Source organism: Haliotis rufescens, unplaced genomic scaffold (genome assembly GCF_023055435.1).
Source record: "Haliotis rufescens isolate VD_foot unplaced genomic scaffold, xgHalRufe1.0.p SCAF_2, whole genome shotgun sequence".
Classification (NCBI taxonomy): Eukaryota; Metazoa; Mollusca; class Gastropoda; order Lepetellida; family Haliotidae; genus Haliotis; species Haliotis rufescens.
In genome coordinates, this window is record NW_025963890.1 from 75323731 (window position 1) to 75345260 (window position 21530).

Genomic DNA, 21530 nt, shown 5'->3' on the forward strand with positions numbered 1-21530 from the left:
GGCTATGACAGTTTAGTGCTAAGCATTGTGACAAAAGAAAGTGAATAATGATCGTCTATGTGACAGACAGCAATGTTCCAGCTACAGGCATCTGTCAATAATCCAGCCTGGACCAGACAAACAAGTGATTGATGGCATGAACACTGATCAGCGTGTGAGGACATACAATCAGTCTGGTCACACCCTGGGACCACCCGATCCCCTTTTAACTCCTTCAACAACCACGGGGCTCCTGTTGGACCCTGAGTCCCCACAAGGTAAGCATAGATCCCCAAACCATTAATTTGTCAGACTTACACTTTACAAGACTTTGAGACAAGCTTACCAAGTTTACAATGGGTTTATTGCCTTTCTTCCAGACAGAAAATAGCTGAGAGATTTTTAAAAGAAGAAAAAATATGTGATTGAACTTTAGGAGCTCCGGAGCTCAGCCATGCTTTAGGTAGGAAAGCTTTCCTTGTCTCAGACATATTTAGGATTAGCTGATGTCACTTAGTTGAGAGTTTCACTTCGTGATTGCTTGACAGATCACAGCACTCGTTTGATGCATTACTTCTCGAGCTTTGTTTATCATCAATAATTTTGTCTCATGATGCATCTGAGTTCATTATATTTGGTTTCATATTCATTTACTGATTTCTTTACAAAAATGGTTTATTGAAATTCTTATTCACTTTTTCCATCAGATTTCACTAAAAAAGCCTCATACTTAATCAATAGTCAGGTCTTCAAGTACATGAAAAACCAGAGAAGCAGATAGAGAGGATTTCATTTTGTCTCACTCACTCACTCACTCACTCACTCACTCACTCACTCACTCATTCTACCCTCACTCACTCCCTTCACTCACTCTACCCTCACTCACTCCCTTCACTCACTCTACCCTCACTCACTCCCTTCACTCACTCTACCCTCACTCACTCCCTTCACTCACTCTACCCTCACTCCCTCCCTTCACTCACTCTACCCTCACTCCCTCCCTTCACTCACTCTACCCTCACTCCCTCCCTTCACTCACTCTACCCTCACTCACTCACTCACTCTACCCTCAATCCCTCCCTTCACTCACTCTACCCTCAATCCCTCCCTTCACTCACTCTACCCTCACTCCCTCCCTTCACTCACTCTACCCTCACTCCCTCCCTTCACTCACTCTACCTCACTCCCTCCCTTCACTCACTCTACCCTCGCTCCCTCCCTTCACTCACTCTACCCTCACTCCCTCCCTTCACTCACTCTACCCTCACTCCCTCCCTTCACTCACTCTACCCTCACTCCCTCCCTTCACTCACTCTACCCTCACTCCCTCCCTTCACTCACTCTACCCTCACTCACTCCCTTCACTCACTATACCCTCACACCCTCCCTTCACTCACTCTACCCTCACTCCCTCCCTTCACTCACTCTACCCTACCTCACTCCCTCCCTTCACTCACTCTACCCTCACTCACTCACTTACTCTACCCTCACTCACTCCCTTCACTCACTCTAGCCTCACTCCCTCCCTTCACTCACTCTACCCTCACTCACTCACTCACTCTACCCTCACTCCCTCCCTTCACTCACTCTACCCTCACTCCCTCCCTTCACTCACTCTACCCTCACTCACTCCCTTCACTCACTCTACCCTCACTCCCTCCCTTCACTCACTCTACCCTCACTCCCTCCCTTCACTCACGTTACCCTCACTCCCTCCCTTCACTCACTCTACCCTCACTCACTCCCTTCACTCACTCTACCCTCACTCACTCCCTTCACTCACTCTACCCTCACTCCCTCCCTTCACTCACTCTACCTCACTCCCTCCCTTCACTCACTCTACCCTCACTCCCTCCCTTCACTCACTCTACCCTCACTCCCTCCCTTCACTCACTCTACCCTCACTCCCTCCCTTCACTCACTCTACCCTCACTCCCTCCCTTCACTCACTCTACCCTCACTCCCTCCCTTCACTCACTCTACCCTCACTCACTCACTCACTCTACCCTCAATCCCTCCCTTCACTCACTCTACCCTCACTCCCTCCCTTCACTCATTCTACCCTCACTCCCTCCCTTCACTCACTCAACCCTCACACCCTCCCTCCCTTCACTCACTCTACCCTCACTCACTCCCTTCACTCACTCTACCCTCACTCCCTCCCTTCACTCACTCTACCCTCACTCCCTCCCTTCACTCACTCTACCCTCACTCACTCCCTCCCTTCACTCACTCTACCCTCACTCACTCACTTACTCTACCCTCACTCACTCCCTTCACTCACTCTAGCCTCACTCCCTCCCTTCACTCACTCTACCCTCACTCACTCACTCACTCTACCCTCACTCCCTCCCTTCACTCACTCTACCCTCACTCCCTCCCTTCACTCACTCTACCCTCACTCCCTCCCTTCACTCACTCTACCCTCACTCACTCCCTTCACTCACTCCCTTCACTCACTCTACCCTCACTCACTCCCTTCACTCACTCTACCCTCACTCCCTCCCTTCACTCACTCTACCCTCACTCCCTCCCTTCACTCGCTCTACCCTCACTCCCTCCCTTCACTCACTCTACCCTCACTCACTCACTCACTCTACCCTCAATCCCTCCCTTCACTCACTCTACCCTCACTCCCTCCCTTCACTCATTCTACCCTCACTCCCTCCCTTCACTCACTCAACCCTCACACCCTCCCTCCCTTCACTCACTCTACCCTCACTCACTCCCTTCACTCACTCTACCCTCACTCCCTCCCTTCACTCCCTCTACCCTCACTCCCTCCCTTCACTCACTCTACCCTCACTCACTCCCTTCACTCACTCTACCCTCACACCCTCCCCTCACTCACTCTACCCTCACTCCCTCCCTTCACTCACTCTACCCTCACTCACTCCCTCCCTTCACTCACTCTACCCTCACTCACTCACTTACTCTACCCTCACTCACTCCCTTCACTCACTCTAGCCTCACTCCCTCCCTTCACTCACTCTACCCTCACTCACTCACTCACTCTACCCTCACTCCCTCCCTTCACTCACTCTACCCTCACTCCCTCCACTCGCTCAACCCATGCAGACCTGGTTAGAATTTGGTACTTATGGGATTGGGTGGTCAAGCTCGTTGATGATGCATGTAATACTCACCCAAACACCCACCCAAGAACCCAAGAGCCCACCCATCCACTCACTCAGCCACTCACTCAACCACTTACTCAACCACTCCCTCACTCACTCAACCACTTACTCAACCACTCCCTCACTCACTCAACCACTTACTCAACCACTCACTCACTTACTCAACCACTCACCCATCCACTGACTCAACCACTCACTCACTCACTCACTTACTCACTCAATCACTCACTCAACCACTTACTCAACCACTCACTCAACCACTCACTCACTCACTCACTCACTCACTCACTCACTCACTCACTCACTCACTCACTCACTCAATCACTCACTCAACCACTTACTCAACCACTCACTCACTCACTTAATCACTCACTCACTCAACCACTTACTCAACCACTGAATCCCTATGTCAACCACTTACTCAACCACTCACTCAACCACTTACTCAACCACTCACTCCCTATCTCAACCACTTACTCAACCACTCACTCAACCACTCACTCAACCACCCACCCATCCACTCACTCAACCACTCACTCAACCACTCACCCAGCCACTCACCCAACCACTCACTCAACTCTCAACCACTCTCTCCCTAAACCATTCACTCACTCAACCACTCACTCAACCACACATCCACTCACTCAACCACTTACCCAACCACTCACTCAACCACTCACTCAACCACTCACTCAACCACTCACCCAACCACTCACCCATCCACTCACTCAACCACTTACCCAACCACTCACTCAACCACTCACTCAACCACTCACCCATCCACTCACTCAACCACTCACTCAACCACTCACCCAACCACTCACCCATCCACTCACTCAACCACTCACTCAACCACTCAACCACTTACCCAACCACTCACTCAACCACTCACTCAACCACTCAACCCCTTACCCAACCACTCACTCATCCACTCACTCAACCAACCATTCACTCAAGCACTCACCCATCCACTCACTCAACCACTCACTCAACCACTCACCCAACCACTCACCCATCCACTCACTCAACCACTCACTCAACCACTCAACCACTTACCCAACCACTCACTCAACCACTCACCCATCCACTCACTCAACCACTCACTCAACCACTCACCCATCCACTCCCTCAACCACTCACTCAACCACTCACTCAACCACTCATTCAACCACTTACCCAACCACTCACTCAACCACTCACCCATCCACTCACTCAACCACTCACTCAACCACTCAACCACTTACCCAACCACTCACTCAACCACTCACTCAACCACTCAACCCCTTACCCAACCACTCACTCAACCACTCAACCACTCACCCAACCACTCACCCAGCCACTCACTCATCCACTCACCCAGCCACTCACTCAACCACTCACCCAACCACTCACTCAACCACTCACCCATCCACTCACTCAACCACTCACTCAAGCACTCACCCATCCACTCACTCAACCACTCACTCAACCACTCAACCACTCACTCAACCACTTACTCAACCACTCACTCAACCACTTACTCAACCACTCACTCAACCACTCACTCAACCACTTACTCAACCACTTACTCAACCACTCACCCATCCACTCACTCAACCACTTACTCAACCACTCACCCATCCACTCCCTCAACCACTCAACCACTTACTGAACAACTTACTCAACTCCTTGATCACTCACTCACTCACTCACTCACTCACTCAACCACTCAACCACTCACCCATCCACTCACTTAACCCCTTACTCAACCACTCACTCACTCAATCACTCACTCAACCACTTACTCAACCACTCACTCAACCACTCACTTCCTATCTCAACCACTCACTCAACCACTTACTCAACCACTCACTCAACCACTCAACCAACCAACCATTCACTCAACCACTCAACCACTCAACCATTCACTCAACCACTCACCCATCCACTCACTCAACCACTCATCCACCCAACCACTTACTCAACTCTCAACCACTCTCTCACTCAACCATTCACTCACTCAACCATTCACTCACTCAACCATTCACTCAACCACTCACTCAACCACACATCCACTCACTCAACTCTCAACCACTCTCTCATTCAACCATTCACTCACTCAACCACTCACTCAACCACTCACCCATCCACTCACTCAACTACTCAACCACTCACTCAACCACTTACTCAACCACTCATTCAACCATTCCCCCAACCATTCACTCAACCATCCACTCAACCACTCACCCATCCACTCACTCAACCACACATCCATTCACTCACACAACCACTCACTCACTCAACCACTCACTCACTCAACCACTCTATCACCCTCCTGTATAGAGTCTTCTTTGTTTCTTTGTTGGTTCCCTGATCCGTTAGTTCTCCTGCTGGTGCCAGCTGATATCCTGCTGTCCTGTGATTGTCCTCTCTGTGTAGAAACTGATCTCCAGGCTAATCCCCCCCCCCCTGTCCATGTGCCATGTGTGAAATTGTCAGAATCCGACATCAAAGGTCACATCTTCAAGAAAAAAACTCCTTACATACAGAAAATGACATTTGTTCTATTTCAAAGACCTTTTCTTTTTCTAAACGGACAGAATTGTGTGGCATCATGCTGGTAGTTTTTTGTTCCTCCTGTGCTGGACTCTTTCATTTGGACTCCTCTGACCTTTCAGATGCAAATTAAAGATGGAACCTCATGGTCCGAATACCTAATCATACCCTCTATAGCTTAGTGATAAAAAGTTACTTTTTGTAATGGGTGGTCAGGCTCGTTGATGATGTATGTAATGCTCAACCAAACACCCACCCAAGAACCGAAGAGCCCATACACCCAACGCCTGCATGCCCACCTGCCCACTCACTCAACCACTCAACCACTCTCTCAACCACCCACTCACTCACTCAACCACTCACTCAACCACTTACACAACCACTCACTCACTCACTCACAGAACACTATCTTCTATTAGTAACAATTTACGTTTGTTCCCCTCGCTATGCTGCTGGAGTAATACCCACATGTTGGAGTTCATCCTGTGTACACACATTAGCATGGCTGAAGCCTCCCCCAGCTTCCCCCAGCCTCCCCCTCATCAGGCCCAGAGTCCCTCAATGTTGACTCGTGGATCTCTCGGCCTAACAGATAGGTAACGACACTGATGAGGATAAAGTTGAGAAGAACAAGCAGTGAGGAATTGTGGGTGATTGATGATGTGTGCGCGCCTGAAGGAAGAAGGTCTCCCCCGGTCCACTCAAGTCGAGAGGCGACTGCTGTTTTACCTGCGTGCTAATGCAATAGTTCCCTGCCAGGTGTTTCCCCGCCAGTTTACCTGACATTACCTTGATTTACCTTGATTTGTACAGTGTTTACATTGTATAGGGTCCATCGGCATTGTTTTGTGAATGGATAAGTTTTGTGAATGTTACATCCTGAGCCAAGTTTCCTGTGTCATATTTCAAAGGGACTTATGATGGGATGGCAGCTTTGATGTTGGATGTTTTCCTGAACTGTGATCACATCACATGTGACAGTAAACTGATTTATTTCACAATTCATTAGAAAAAAGATTATTAAAATGAAAAAAGACAGTACAGCTGTTTTACCAGATATTGTAAAAAACTCTTTAGGCAATTGAAAAATGCTTTAAACATAGGAAACATGAAACGTTCAAGCAATGAAAGTCAGTTGGAAGATCTGTTGTGACATCAGTTGTAGACAGCGATAGTTTCACAGATATACCGTCATGTCAGTTAACATATGCTGAGTGCTAACAATGAAATTCAGTGTTGCACTGTGACGTCAATTATAGACAATGATATTTTCACAGATAGTACAATCATGCTAGTTAACATGGGTTACATGCTAAGTAGATAAGCTCAGGAGATATGCAAGTTGAAGCTGTACCAGGCAAGGTGTATTAGTACAGCTTTGCTACCTGTGCACAGGTGTTATTCTTCAGCCAGACGACTATCAACAGGTAAATTACCTGATGTTAGGTCACCAGAACTTGAAAATATGTTCATACACTTGGCAGGATTTCTTTCCTCATATGATATGTTGTTCCTTGACGGTATCAGAAAGATCTACCTTTAACGAGAATTACCTGTGTTTACCTGAACCTGTAACAAGTGTTACCTGTCGGCCTCAGGTATACCTGGCAAGCTATTGTGTTTGCTTGAGTCGTGTGTGATGAACGTCACACGGTGGTAGTCTGGTGCTGTGTATCAAAGACTATTTAAGAAACACTTCCCATCGTTCAGCGATCAATGAATGGGAATATTCACTGTTTACCAGGTTTGGTGTCAATGCATAGTGTTTTATGAGTGAATGATACTGCTGTAACTTAGCTGTCTGCTAGTGTTCAGATTTGTCTATGGAATGCACTTGCCCCTCTGCAGTCATTCATCCACAGCAAGTTCAAGCAGTGTTGTTATTATATTCGCTGACCTGTTGCCCTGACCTCTATAGTATTACCTGCCTACCCTAAAACAATCTGTATTAGCACTCCTGGTGTGGTCAGGGAGCCAGTGTGTCACAGAGTGAGTCTATCACAAACCCTCTCATACATACACGTGACCCCAGAACATAAACACAGCCGACAGCATGGGCTCCCAGTGTTACAGTCAATACCGACCTAGCGTAGTACTATGCATTCCTTCAATGCTGTGAGTGCCATCCCTGCCGTTGAGGCTGAGAATCTGGTGGAGGATTTGCCGTCACTCACCGGCTGCCCACGAGGGACGGAGGAGTGGTAGGAGAATCTGTGGATGCAGGAGCTACCCAATACCAGTCTCTTGTTCGCAACTCGCTGACTCGATAGTGGATTAGATGGCCTGTGCTGATGTGGATATAGTGTAGTGGAGTGGTCAGTCGTGGATACCTCAACATAAAGTGCTGTCATCGTTGGGAGACTGGCACACCTGTTCCTCATTAACCTGCTGTTTGTATGTGGATCTTTACAGTGTTTGTGCATACTACCAAACTCTGTGCTTATTTTGATTGTTCGGCAGATATACACATCAGCTACTGCTAAGCTACACTGTATATTGATGTAATGTGAAGTATAAAATACAAGTCGAGCTTAGTGTGTTAACAGTGAAACGTGATAGATGTTACATTAACATTTTCTATGGTTGTGATATTTGCAAGTCTTTCCATACTTTATGCATAATAACAAATAGTAGTCTAGCTCCGTGTATATGCAAGTGACAATTGTGTTTATGTCAGTTGAGATTAGTCTGAAGAACGATAAATCTTTATAGCTCGATTCATTCATAACCTGAAGACCGTGGTTGTGTTAATTGATAAACACCTGATCACCAAGGTAGTGTCAAGTTTGAAGGATATTTGGGATTATATTGTGTGGAGAAACTTCGTATCACCATGCAGGGAGAGATAGGGAGCATCCAAGACCTTCATTTACAACAACTGCAGCGTCTCCGGAATCGGCGCCACACCTTAGCCAATGTTCGGTGAGTACCATGATACTTATGAAAAAGCTGTTTGAACCCCAATATTCGTCACTATTACACATGATACATAGTTGATACACAGTTATTTACAAACATCTAACTCGGCATTTTAGTGGATGATACCGTTTCGCTTAATTAGCAAACTCCATTCCTCAGGCTGATACATCGTTGACAAGATATGGTTACAGAGTGACACCTTATATTTTTAATCTGAGACTTTCTTGATGATGTTGGAAATGAAGCTTAGAAGTTTCTAAAAATGGAGGCAAAATCCATGTGTTGAATAAAATATGCCTTTATTGGCAAGTCTGATTCGGTTAATCAGGATGTCTTTGCTAATCAAATGAATTTCTCTAAAAAATTCCTTGAGTTTTCAGACAAGACAAATTAATGTAGTCTAGCAGGCGATATTGGTTTCTCAGGGAATGGAAAATGGTTTTTTTGAGTATGTGGAGTTGAGGTGAAGTAAGAATCATATGCATGACGGGCTTCGGCCTCTATGGTAGATGAATGTTTTTGTTATTGTTGGCAACTTTGTATTGATGTGGGGATCAATTTGTACATAAATTCCTATAATGTCATGCCCAACATAATCCAGCTTCGTTGTGAAATAGGACTTAACTGGTTAATAATGTTCTGAGTTAAGTAATAACCAGTATTACTAACAAGTTAATGCAATTTGTATGTTATGGAAATTTATTCTTCTTGGTTTGGCAGATGTTTTGCGAAAAATGTCATTGTCAGTTGGGTATAATAAAGAAGACATTTCAGATTAATTAAGACTAAGTGAAGCTTGTCTTATTAACCTGCTGTAACATATGTTGTCTCGTAGTTTAACTTATTGTTTGCAAAATTTGTTTTGTTTGAAGTACAGTAAACTACGTATTTAACATACACGCATATAACAAACTGATGGATAAAACGAACTGGCTTTTTGGTCTCAGCCATTTGCTGTATATATGCTGAAAATAAACTATGGTTAGAACAAACTAAAATTAGTGGTCCCTTTATAACCGTAGTTTACTGTAAGATTTCAGGGGGGGTATCATTTCTTTAGAGGCGTGGAACATGTAAACATTCTTCTTTTTTAAATCCCCTGTTGTGTATGTAGGGATGTGTAATTACACAGAGACCTAACACTTACTTTTTAATAAAACTTGTGACAAGCTGCTGATTTTAACCGATAGAGCAGGACTGTCATCACTGATTTCAAGAGATCCATTCCTATAATTTTTTTTATTACTTATTTGAACTATTTACAGCCCTGGAATCTGTTTCAGCAGATATTCGAAACTGGTTATTCTCTTATGTGGCCACTGGCCACTGAGCCTTATAATGTCAATAGATTAAAAATAACAAGGGCCATTGTCCAGCACTGCAGAATTCCTCCTACACCAGTGTTATTACACACTAAGCAGATTACAGGGTTATATCACGCGGGGCCATACAGGCCGCAGGTCCTATCATGCTTTATGGCTAATTCATTGTGTCAGCATTAGGAAATATCAATATACTCTCACTACAGTTTCTCAAACAAATTAAAGGGCAGGACCATGACTGTTACGGAATCTTATTCAAGAATAATCCTCCCCCCCCCCCCCCCCCCCCCCAACACACTTGTGTGTAGTTGCATTACTGCTGAGGTATTCTTGACAATCCAACCGATCCGAGAGCGGAATTTCTGAGGTTTGATCCCTGTCTGTGTCATATGAAAAGATGTCAAAAGATGGTACTTGTTGTTACCCTGCCTGGCACTCAGCATTAGGGGGCTAAAACAAGGACTGGTCGTCTTGGAGTTAGTATAGTGTGTCTGAGTGGGGTATTCATGTTAACAGCGGCATGGTATCTCGCTATACAAGTGCAATAATCTCGGACACAACATTTAGCCCCATTCCACCTGGCCTCTGGACAATCCCTGTGTATTGAAGAATGTATGAATGCTGGGCTGTAGAACTGACGATTAATCTGTTAACTCCTTGCTGTTTGATCATCATATCAACAAATAAAATGACATTTGTGAGTGGTAAAATAAATAATATTGTGCCAAGCTCTTAGGATCAATCTCAGTGAAGTGGTAGCCTGTACTTACAGTAACAGCTGGACGGCAGCGCTTCCATATGTTGAATATAAACGTCATAACAAAATGGTCACATATATTATGTGTCTTTTTTTACAATTGTTTAAAGTTTTTCCTTTTTCTCATTATTATTTACAGTCTATTTGAATACAAAGCCTTAATGCCATGCTATTTCCATTTGTAATATCGTTTCCTTTATGTTAATTAGTTCTATCTATATTCTGTTACGTCACCAGTTTATGCAACAATCATCATGATTGAAATACTTCATTTTATGCCATTGTTTATCAAATTTTTCTCAATCTATTATTTGGCTGTCATAAATCTATCACATATATATAGGTACATGTAGATATTCAATACAGAGAAAGTTGATATTGAATTTACAGTGAATGAATATGTTTGTTGTTGAAATATAAAAATGTCTCAAGTAACAGACTGTGCCTTGTGAATGTCAGTGTGTGTGACCTATAAATTAAACACTTCAATGTATGCAGGGAGCATGTGGAAGGTGCGTGGAGATATGTAATGTTTATGATCCGTTACCAGGTACAGCCATCATGTTTCTAATACACACATGGGGATCGAGTGCTCCATAAATATTACATGAAACTGGCTGAGCAGTATGAGGAAAAAGATGGCTGTAAATATATGTACATAAACATATACTTTGTTCATTTTAAAATTCATTTTGGGTATTTTTCTTTGATTTTAGGCTAATCTTCATTTGTTCAAGTGAGTGAGTGAGTTGGGTTTAACGCCGCTTTTAACAGTATTCCAGTTTTATCACAGCGTGTCAGCTAAATATGGGAGGAAAACCTGAAGTGATGCAGGTCTTAGACGTTTAAACCCTTGAGTTCATGTATGGGGTTGACAAACCTAGAAACACAATGAGGGCGAACCGGGATTCGAACCCACAATTGTTGGTTTTTGCGTACCAAAGGGATGCAAATTTGCACAACAAATTATGGTGGCTTAAATGTCTATATCACCCCTGCTCCAAGTTATTCAAAATGCAGTGTTCTAATAATATTAGGTACTTAAGTGTTGAAAGGTGCAAGTTCAGTTTTGCATTAATAGAGAAATAATTTCATCTCCGTGCTAAATGTTTAAAGATAGTTCATTACCTGTTAATCCATTCTCAATTACTGACACAACCGAGCCTTATGTCACCTAATGATGTGTTAAATTCATCTGTATTCAACACAGCAATATCTGGTCTGGTTCTTTACAAAGGACACAATGAGTGTATGCCATCCTGTGATGAGGCGGAGTTAAAATCATGTGAAATGGGAATCTGGTTTTTTTTGCATCATGACAGTATTGAATGCCATACCAGCATGTACATGCAAAGTTGAATGCCATATGAGCATGTCGATACAAAGCTGAATGCCATATAATTTGTTTTGTTTGTATGGTGTTTAACGCCACACTCAGCATTATTCCAGCTATATGACGGCAGTTAATGCCATATCAGCATGTACATACAGTGTTGAATGCCATATCAGCATGTACATACAGTGTTGAATGCCATATCAGCATGTACATACAGTGTTGAATGCCATATCAGCATGTACATACAGTGTTGAATGCCATATCAGCATGTACATACAGTGTTGAATGCCATATCAGCATGTACATACAGTGTTGAATGCCATATCAGCATGTACATACAGTGTTGAATGCTATATCAGCATGTACATAGTGTTGAATGCCATATCAGCATGTACATACAGTGTTGAATGCTATATCAGCATGTACATACAGTGTTGAATGCTATATCAGCATGTACATACAGTGTTGAATGCCATATCAGCATGTACATACAGTGTTGAATGCCATATCAGCATGTACATACAGTGTTGAATGCCATATCAGCATGTACATACAGTGTTGAATGCCATATCAGCATGTACATACAGTGTTGAATGCCATATCAGCATGTACATACAGTGTTGAATGCCATATCAGCATGTACATACAGTGTTGAATGCCATATCAGCATGTACATACAGTGTTGAATGCCATATCGGCATGTACATACAGTGTTGAATGCCATATCGGCATGTACATAGTGTTGAATGCCATATCAGCATGTACATACAGTGTTGAATGCCATATCAGCATGTACATACAGTGTTGAATGCCATATCAGCATGTACATACAGTGTTGAATGCCATATCAGCATGTACATACAGTGTTGAATGCTATATCAGCATGTACATACAGTGTTGAATGCCATATCGGCATGTACATAGTGTTGAATGCCATATCAGCATGTACATACAGTGTTGAATGCCATATCAGCATGTACATACAGTGTTGAATGCCATATCAGCATGTACATACAGTGTTGAATGCCATATCAGCATGTACATACAGTGTTGAATGCCATATCAGCATGTACATACAGTGTTGAATGCCATATCAGCATGTACATACAGTGTTGAATGCCATATCGGCATGTACATAGTGTTGAATGCCATATCAGCATGTACATACAGTGTTGAATGCCATATCAGCATGTACATACAGTGTTGAATGCCATATCAGCATGTACATACAGTGTTGAATGCCATATCAGCATGTACTTACAGTGTTGAATGCCATATCGATGTTTATTATCCCTCAAAGTGAGATTGACCAATCAGAGAGCAGAACTACTGACCCACCATGAGCCTGTATACCATCAGTAAAAATCCAAGATGATTGTTACTGACCAAATATTAGACAGTATACCGTCAGTAACAGCCATTTTGGATTTTCCAACACCCACCTCACTTACTTCACACGAAACATATGGTACAGAAGTTTGTCATTCAACACTGTTTTGTGTTATTATGTCATCAATTGTAATGTGCAATGATATTAATTCTCACATAAACCACGTTCGTGACTATATTAATAAAAATTATAGAAAAAAAGCTCACAATGGAGGACAGTGATTTACAAATAGCAACGTCATAGAACATAATATAGTATGACGTCACAAACAAAATTTTCCTATTGTTAAAGTTTGTGTTTACATTAAAGCGTTGTATCGGAAACATATGTACTGGTCCTGTCATTTATACAAGTTGTAAATGTCCACTTTTCATTTTGACATGTGCGACAAAGATACCTGAAAGTGTCAACTTTTCGGCATAATAAATTTGTTATGGTGTCTTTAGTTGCTGTGTATAGTGTCATATTAGGTTAGTTGTTGTGCGGGTCACGCCTTACTCACACCTTGCCTTATATGTTTCTGCTAACCTGATATGACTCCGTATATGGCAACTAAAGACATCCTAGATAAAGGTACATCTGGGGCTGAATGTCATATTGACATGTACAAATAAGGCCGTATTGAAACCTGTGTCACATGTAACAAGTAACAGTTTAATACCATATATGACTGATTGATATCTGTCTCCATCTCTATTAACTAATCAATGAAATATTTACACAAGATATGACTGATTGATTATAAATCCATCAATAGTTCCCAGCATTGGGCCATGAATTATGACTCTGGTAACAAGACACAAATAGAGTCTGTCTCTTAATGCTATGATCAGCTTACTTAGCGGGTGTATTGATCTCGATGAACTGTTTCATATTTGCCCCGAAAGAACTGTTTGTATCACCGACTCTGGCTTAATGATGCATGGATGCGAGGGGGTGGGGGAAGCCTTGTGCTTAAAGCTTTCACACTGAAGACACGGGTTTGATTCCCCAAATGGGTATAATGTGTGAAGCCCATTGCTGGTGTTCCCCCTCCGTGATGTTGCTGGAATGTTGCTAAAAGCAGTGTACAACCATGGTCACCTTCAGGTGTGGAGAAGGTTGTAGGTATTGGTGCTGATGCTGCACTTTACTGGTGTTGAATGATGAAGGGACCTTGTGTGCATGTATTGATCATGTGGCCTGTCACTGTACACTTTACAGGTGTTGAATGATGAAGGGACCTTGTGTGCATGTATCGATCATGTCGCCTGTCACTGTACACTTTACAGGTGTTGAATGATGAATGGACCTTGTGTGCATGTATTGATCATGTCGCCTGTCACTGTACACTTTACAGGTGTTGAATGATGAAGGGACCTTGTGTGAATGTATTGATCATGTTGCCTGTCACTGTACACTTTACAGGTGTTGAATGATGAAGGGACCTTGTGTGCATGTATTGATCATGTTGCCTGTCACTGTACACTTTACAGGTGTTGAATGATGAAGGGAGCTTGTGTGCATGTATTGATCATGTCGCCTGTCACTGTACACTTTACAGGTGTTGAATGATGAAGGGACCTTGTGTGCATGTATCGATCATGTCGCCTGTCACTGTACACTTTACAGGTGTTGAATGATGAAGGGACCTTGTGTGCATGTATTGATCATGTGGCCTGTCACTGTACACTTTACAGGTGTTGAATGATGAAGGGACCTTGTGTGCATGTATTGATCATGTCGCCTGTCACTGTACACTTTACAGGTGTTGAATGATGAAGGGACCTTGTGTGCATGTATTGATCATGTGGCCTGTCACTGTACACTTTACAGGTGTTGAATGATGAAGGGACCTTGTGTGCATGTATTGATCATGTCGCCTGTCACTGTACACTTTACAGGTGTTGAATGATGAAGGGACCTTGTGTGCATGTATTGATCATGTCGCCTGTCACTGTACACTTTACAGGTGTTGAATGATGAAGGGACCTTGTGTGCATGTATTGATCATGTTGCCTGTCACTGTACACTTTACAGGTGTTGAATGATGAAGGGACCTTGTGTGCATGTATCGATCATGTCGCCTGTCACTGTACACTTTACAGGTGTTGAATGATGAAGGGACCTTGTGTGCATGTATTGATCATGTCGCCTGTCACTGTACACTTTACAGGTGTTGAATGATGAAGGGACCTTGTGTGCATGTATTGATCATGTGGCCTGTCACTGTACACTTTACAGGTGTTGAATGATGAAGGGACCTTGTGTGCATGTATTGATCATGTTGCCTGTCACTGTACACTTTACAGGTGTTGAATGATGAAGGGACCTTGTGTGCATGTATTGATCATGTCGCCTGTCACTGTACACTTTACAGGTGTTGAATGATGAAGGGACCTTGTGTGCATGTATTGATCATGTTGCCTGTCACTGTACACTTTACAGGTGTTGAATGATGAAGGGACCTTGTGTGCATGTATTGATCATGTGGCCTGTCACTGTACACTTGACCGCCTCTGTGGTCTAGTGGTAGAGCGTCCGCCTGGAGAGAGGAAGATTTGGGGTTCGATACCCGGCTGCGTCATACCAAAAGATGTTAAAAGATGGTACTTGTTGTTACCCTGTCTGGCGCTCGGCATTAAGGGGCTAAAACAAGGACTGGTCGGCTCGGAGTCAGTATACTGTGTCTGAGTGGGGTATTCATGTTAAACTGCGGCATGGTATCTCAGTGAGCTAGCACTATAAATTGGCATCAGTCCGGACTAGTACAAGCAGCCACACAAACACACACACGTACATGCACGTCGCTATATAAGTGCAATAATCTTGGACGCGACATTAAACCCAATTTCACTTCACCTCACCTCACTGTGCACTTTACAGGTGTTGAATGATGAAGGGACCTCTGTGAGCACATATTGATCATGTCGCCTGTCACTGTACACTTTACAGGTGTTGAATGATGAAGGGACCTTGTGTGCATGTATTGATCATGTCGCCTGTCACTGTACACTTTACAGGTGTTGAATGATGAAGGGACCTTGTGTGCATGTATCGATCATGTCGCCTGTCACTGTACACTTTACAGGTGTTGAATGATGAAGTGACCTTGTGTGCATGTATTGATCATGTCGCCTGTCACTGTACACTTTACAGGTGTTGAATGATGAAGGGACCTTGTGTGCATGTATTGATCATGTCGCCTGTCACTGTACACTTTACAGGTGTTGAATGATGAAGGGACCTTGTGTGCATGTATTGATCATGTTGCCTGTCACTGTACACTTTACAGGTGTTGAATGATGAAGGGACCTTGTGTGCATGTATTGATCATGTTGCCTGTCACTGTACACTTTACAGGTGTTGAATGATGAAGGGACCTTGTGTGCATGTATTGATCATGTCGCCTGTCACTGTACACTTTACAGGTGTTGAATGATGAAGGGACCTTGTGTGCATGTATTGATCATGTCGCCTGCCACTGTACACTTGACCGCCTCCATGGTCTAGTGGTAGAGCGTCCTCCCGGAGAGCAGAAGGTTCGGGGTTCGATCCCCGGCCGCGTCATACCAAAAGGCGTTAAAAGATGGTACTTACCCTGTCTGGCGCTCGGCACTAAGGGGCTAAAACAAGGACTGGTCGCCTTGGAGTCAGGGAGAGCCAACAACATTTATCATCACTTGTAAAAGAATGCTGCCATCTGACTGGTCAGTTCTTGGCTTGTGTACACCTGTACAGGTCGACACCCTGGCCTGTACAGATGTCTGGACACCAGGTGTTTAGTGTGACTTGGCACATCACAACCCACCCTGTTTGCACTTCCAGTTACCATAGACCACCTTCATGGTCTAGTGTTCGAGCATCCGCCCGGAGAGCGCAAAGTTGGGGGCCCGGCCGCGTCATATCAAAAGACTTTAAAAAATGATACTTGTTGTTACCCTGCCTAGTGCTTAGCATTAAGGGGCTAAAACAAGGCCTGGTCGTCTTGGAGTCAGTATACTGTGTCTGAGTGGGTTATTCATGTTAAACTGCAGCATGGTATCTCAGTGAGCTAGCACTATAAAATCGGCATTAGGCCAGACTAGTACAAGCAGCCACACGCACACGTAACTCTCACTCACTCACTCACTCACTCACTCACTCAGATATGTTATGATGGACAGGTAAATAAAACCAATCTGATACAATAGTTGCATCACTTTGTCATTATTCCCACATTAATCTGACACACTGTGAGATGCATGAAACATTGTTCCAAGCAACGTTGAACTAATCTCTCTCAATTTGAAGTTTTATTGTTGGTATTGACTATTCCTGTGACAGAGGAGAGTCAATGTCTCCAAGGTCCTGTGTCTCAGATCTGGCAATGGTGTTCAGGCTGAGTGCATTGTGGTTATAAGAAGGTGGTACTGCGTGTCACACTGTTCCATATTTCTGGCATTAGTCTGTTGCCATGCTCCAGTTGGTCAGCCCAGTGTCCCAGTGTTATAGATCGTATTAACTGGAGCAGTAGGAGACATAGGATTATATGTACTGACGTAGGTCTTTATGGCGGAGCTTTGTTGAGGGAGGCAACAATTTTTGTCATTGTAACATTAGGGATTACCCTTTTGAAATTCTGGGGGACATGGGATTTTATTGAAGAATCTCAATTGTTCTAGAAAATACTGTAAAAATTATTTGGCCTCTTTGTTTGTTTGTTGTGTAAATGCTCACTGGACATGTGCGAAAGAAATGTGTTGTGGCAACTCAAATTGTTCCACTCTTCCGTTTTTTTGTATCACGCATGTATTTTTGTATGAAGCAGTGACAGAAGTAATAGTGAATCTCTTGAAGCAGTGACAGAAGTAATAGTGTATCTCTTGAAGCAGTGACAGAAGTAATAGCATTTCTCTTGAAGCAGTGACAGAAGTAATAGTGTGTATCTTGAAGCAGTGACAAAAGTAATAGCGAATCTCTTGAAGCAGTGACAAAAGTGATAGCACATCTCTTGAAGCAGTGACAGAAGTAATTGTGTGTCTCTTGAAGCAGTGACAAAAGTAATAGCGAATCTCTTGAAGCAGTGACAAAAGTGATAGCACATCTCTTGAAGCAGTGACAGAAGTAATAGTGTGTCTCTTGAAGCAGTGACAGAAGTAATAGCGTATCTCTTGAAGCGGTGACAGAAGTGATAGTGTGTCTCTTGAAGCAGTGACAGAAGTAATAGCGTATCTCTTGAAGCAGTGACAGAAGTAATAGTGTATCTCTGGAAGCAGTGACAGAAGTAATAGTGTATCTCTGGAAGCAGTGACAGAAGTAATAGTGTATCTCTTGAAGCGGTGACAGAAGTGATAGTGTGTCTCTTGAAGCAGTGACAGATGTAATAGCGTATCTCTTGAAGCAGTGACAGAAATAAAAGTGTATCTCTTGAAGCAGTGACAGAAGTAATAGCATTTCTCTTGAAGCAGTGACAGAGGTAATAGTGTGTCTCTTGAAGCAGTGACAGAAGTAATAGCGTATCTCTTGAAGCAGTGACAGAAGTAATAGCGTATCTCTTGAAGCAGTGACAAAAGTGATAGCACATCTCTTGAAGCAGTGACAGAAGTAATAGCATATCTCTTGAAGCAGTGACAGAAGTAATAGCATATCTCTTGAAGCAGTAACAAAAGTGATATCGAATCTCTTGAAGTAGTGACAAAAGTGATAGTGAATCTCTTGAAGCAGTGACAGAAGTAATAGCGTATCTCTTGAAGCAGTGACAGAAGTAATAGCGTATCTCTGGAAGCAGTGACAGAAGTAATAGCGTATCTCTTGAAGCAGTGACAGAAGTAATAGTGTATCTCTTGAAGCAGTGACAGAAGTAATAGTGTGTCTCTTGAAGCAGTGACAAAAGTAATAGCGAATCTCTTGAAGCAGTGACAAAAGTGATAGCATTTCTCTTGAAGCAGTGACAGAAGTAATAGTGTGTATCTTGAAGCAGTGACAAAAGTAATAGCGAATCTCTTGAAGCAGTGACAAAAGTGATAGCATTTCTCTTGAAGCAGTGACAGAAGTAATAGTGTGTGTCTTGAAGCAGTGACAAAAGTGATAACGAATCTCTTGAATCAACGACAGAAGTAATAGCATATCTCTTGAAGCAGTGACAAAAATGATAGCGAATCTCTTGAATCAACGACAGAAGTAATAGCGTATATCTTGAAACAGTGACAGAAGTAATAGCGAATCTCTTGAAGCAGTAACAGAAGTAATAGCATTTCTCTTGAAGCAGTGACAGAAGTAATAGTGTAGCTCTTGAAGCAGTGACAGAAGTAGAGTGTGCCTCTTGAAGCAGTGATAGAAGTAATAGTGTGTGTCTTGCAAGACTTCCAGGCACACCCACCTCCTTGAAGATTGACTGATCTGTCCCTCAGGCAGTGTTAGCAATTGTGCTGGGTGTAAAGTATAACATTGTAAGGAATAATGCTCTTTCTCTCTCTCTCTCCCTCTCTCTCTCTCTCTCTCTCTCTCTCTCTGTCTCTCTCTCTCTCTCTCTCATTAATGATTGTGCTGAAGTCAACCATTATACATACACACACTAGAATGAATGCTGAGGCCCAGTCAGTGAATGAATGTGTCCAGGTGATGAGGCAACACCATGGCGCTCTATATCTACACTGTTGTCATGTGTTCATTGATTGAAGGTAGACTGTGTGTCCGGGCTCTGTCTGTCTTCTCATGGCAACCTCATCATGCACCACTGACGAGCTGTCTAGTTTTAGTGAAGTAATTAGCCAGTATAACAGACTGAACGCGCCTTGGTCTCTCCTTGACTCTGAGGAGAGGAGGTGGAATGTGTAACTGTTGGCAAAGAGTTATTGCAAGGCTCCATGTTGAGGCCAGCTATAGTCCAGCACTGAGGGTTGCACTGGGTGGCTGAATGGTAAGAGTGTTAGCCTGTCATGTAGACAGCATGGATCAACTCCCCTTGAAAGTACAGGTTGTGACATCCTCTGACATATTGGGTCTGCAGCATTTCCTTTGGGAGTTTTGGGAACAGTGGACCTCCAGTACCCCATTCTTGTCCAATGAGCTGACTTGCAACATGATGGGAATTGATGTCTTCTTGACGGGCGGATTCTTGCTCATGCTTTCAGTCACTGGTTTGCCTGGTCCAGACTTATTTACGGGTCACAGTGACATGCCTGGAGTATTGCTGAAAGCTGAGTGTTCCCAGTCCTCTCTCTGTGTAATCTATAGTAGTTCCTGTCAGTTCATGATACACTATGTAGTTCATGATACACTATGTAGTTCAGTGATACACTATGTAGTTCAGTGATACACTATGTAGTTCAGGGATACACTATGTAGTTCAGGGATACACTATGTAGTTCAGTGATACACTATGTAGTTCAGTGATACACTATGTAGTTCAGTGACTGATGATGTGTCGTGGTGCACATCACACCAGGGACTGATGATGTGTCGTGGTGCACATCACACCAGGGACTGATGATGTGTCGTGGTGCACATCACACCAGGGACTGATGATGTGTCGTGGTGCACATCACACCAGGGACTGATGATGTGTCGTGGTGCACATCACACCAGGAACTGATGATGTGTCGTGAAATGCACATCACACCAGGGACTGATAATGTGTCGTGAAATGCACATCACACCATCATTCTGTGAGGATTCTGTTTATATATGAGTGTGCTTCGATTGGTCATACCACATTTAGGAGTGCAATAAACATCTAGTGAAAGAATGATGTCCATGAGTGTCACCAGAAGCTCTGGTGTGAAGTAAGACAGGGTTTGCTCACGGACATAAACTTCAGCTTAAGGAATGGCACAGTTATGAGAAGGAAACACGGTATTACTGACACACTGTTAAGCGATGTTACACTATTTAGGTGTTTCCCAACTCTGTTTGTGTTTTGTTGCTGTGTGGTGGAACTGTTACAGACGTAGGATGAATATGTTGTGAGGTGGGAGCACAGAGGTTGACCCCATCACTGACACTCTGTTCAAGGCATCTTGAAGCCAACCTCACTCACGCCAGTAGTCTGTCATACAGACCCTGACACAAATATATCCAATACAGCCCATGCAAGTCTATAATAAGGAAGAGAATTTATGGATGGCAACTTCTTATTATGAGGAACACAACGTTTTGGAGTATATACTTACTCCTTCATCAGTCTATAATGTTT

The 21530-nt window shown here is 43.5% G+C and overlaps 1 protein-coding gene across 3 annotated transcripts in view; it reads left to right on the plus strand.

The window, feature by feature from the left end:
- Positions 1-21530, plus strand: part of LOC124147601 (cAMP-specific 3',5'-cyclic phosphodiesterase 4C-like) — a 592292-nt gene that overhangs the window by 171436 nt on the left and 399326 nt on the right. The window contains exon 1 of one of the 3 annotated variants that reach the window (XM_048400565.1): positions 7424-8573. The exons of 1 other annotated variant lie outside the window; for it this stretch is intronic. In XM_048400565.1, the coding sequence (XP_048256522.1) occupies positions 8485-8573 (89 nt within the window). In that variant the 5' untranslated portion in view covers positions 7424-8484. Of the gene's footprint in view, positions 1-7423; positions 8574-21530 lie in introns of those variants that run through there. One more of the 3 variants, XM_046518271.2, reaches the window with a different exon arrangement.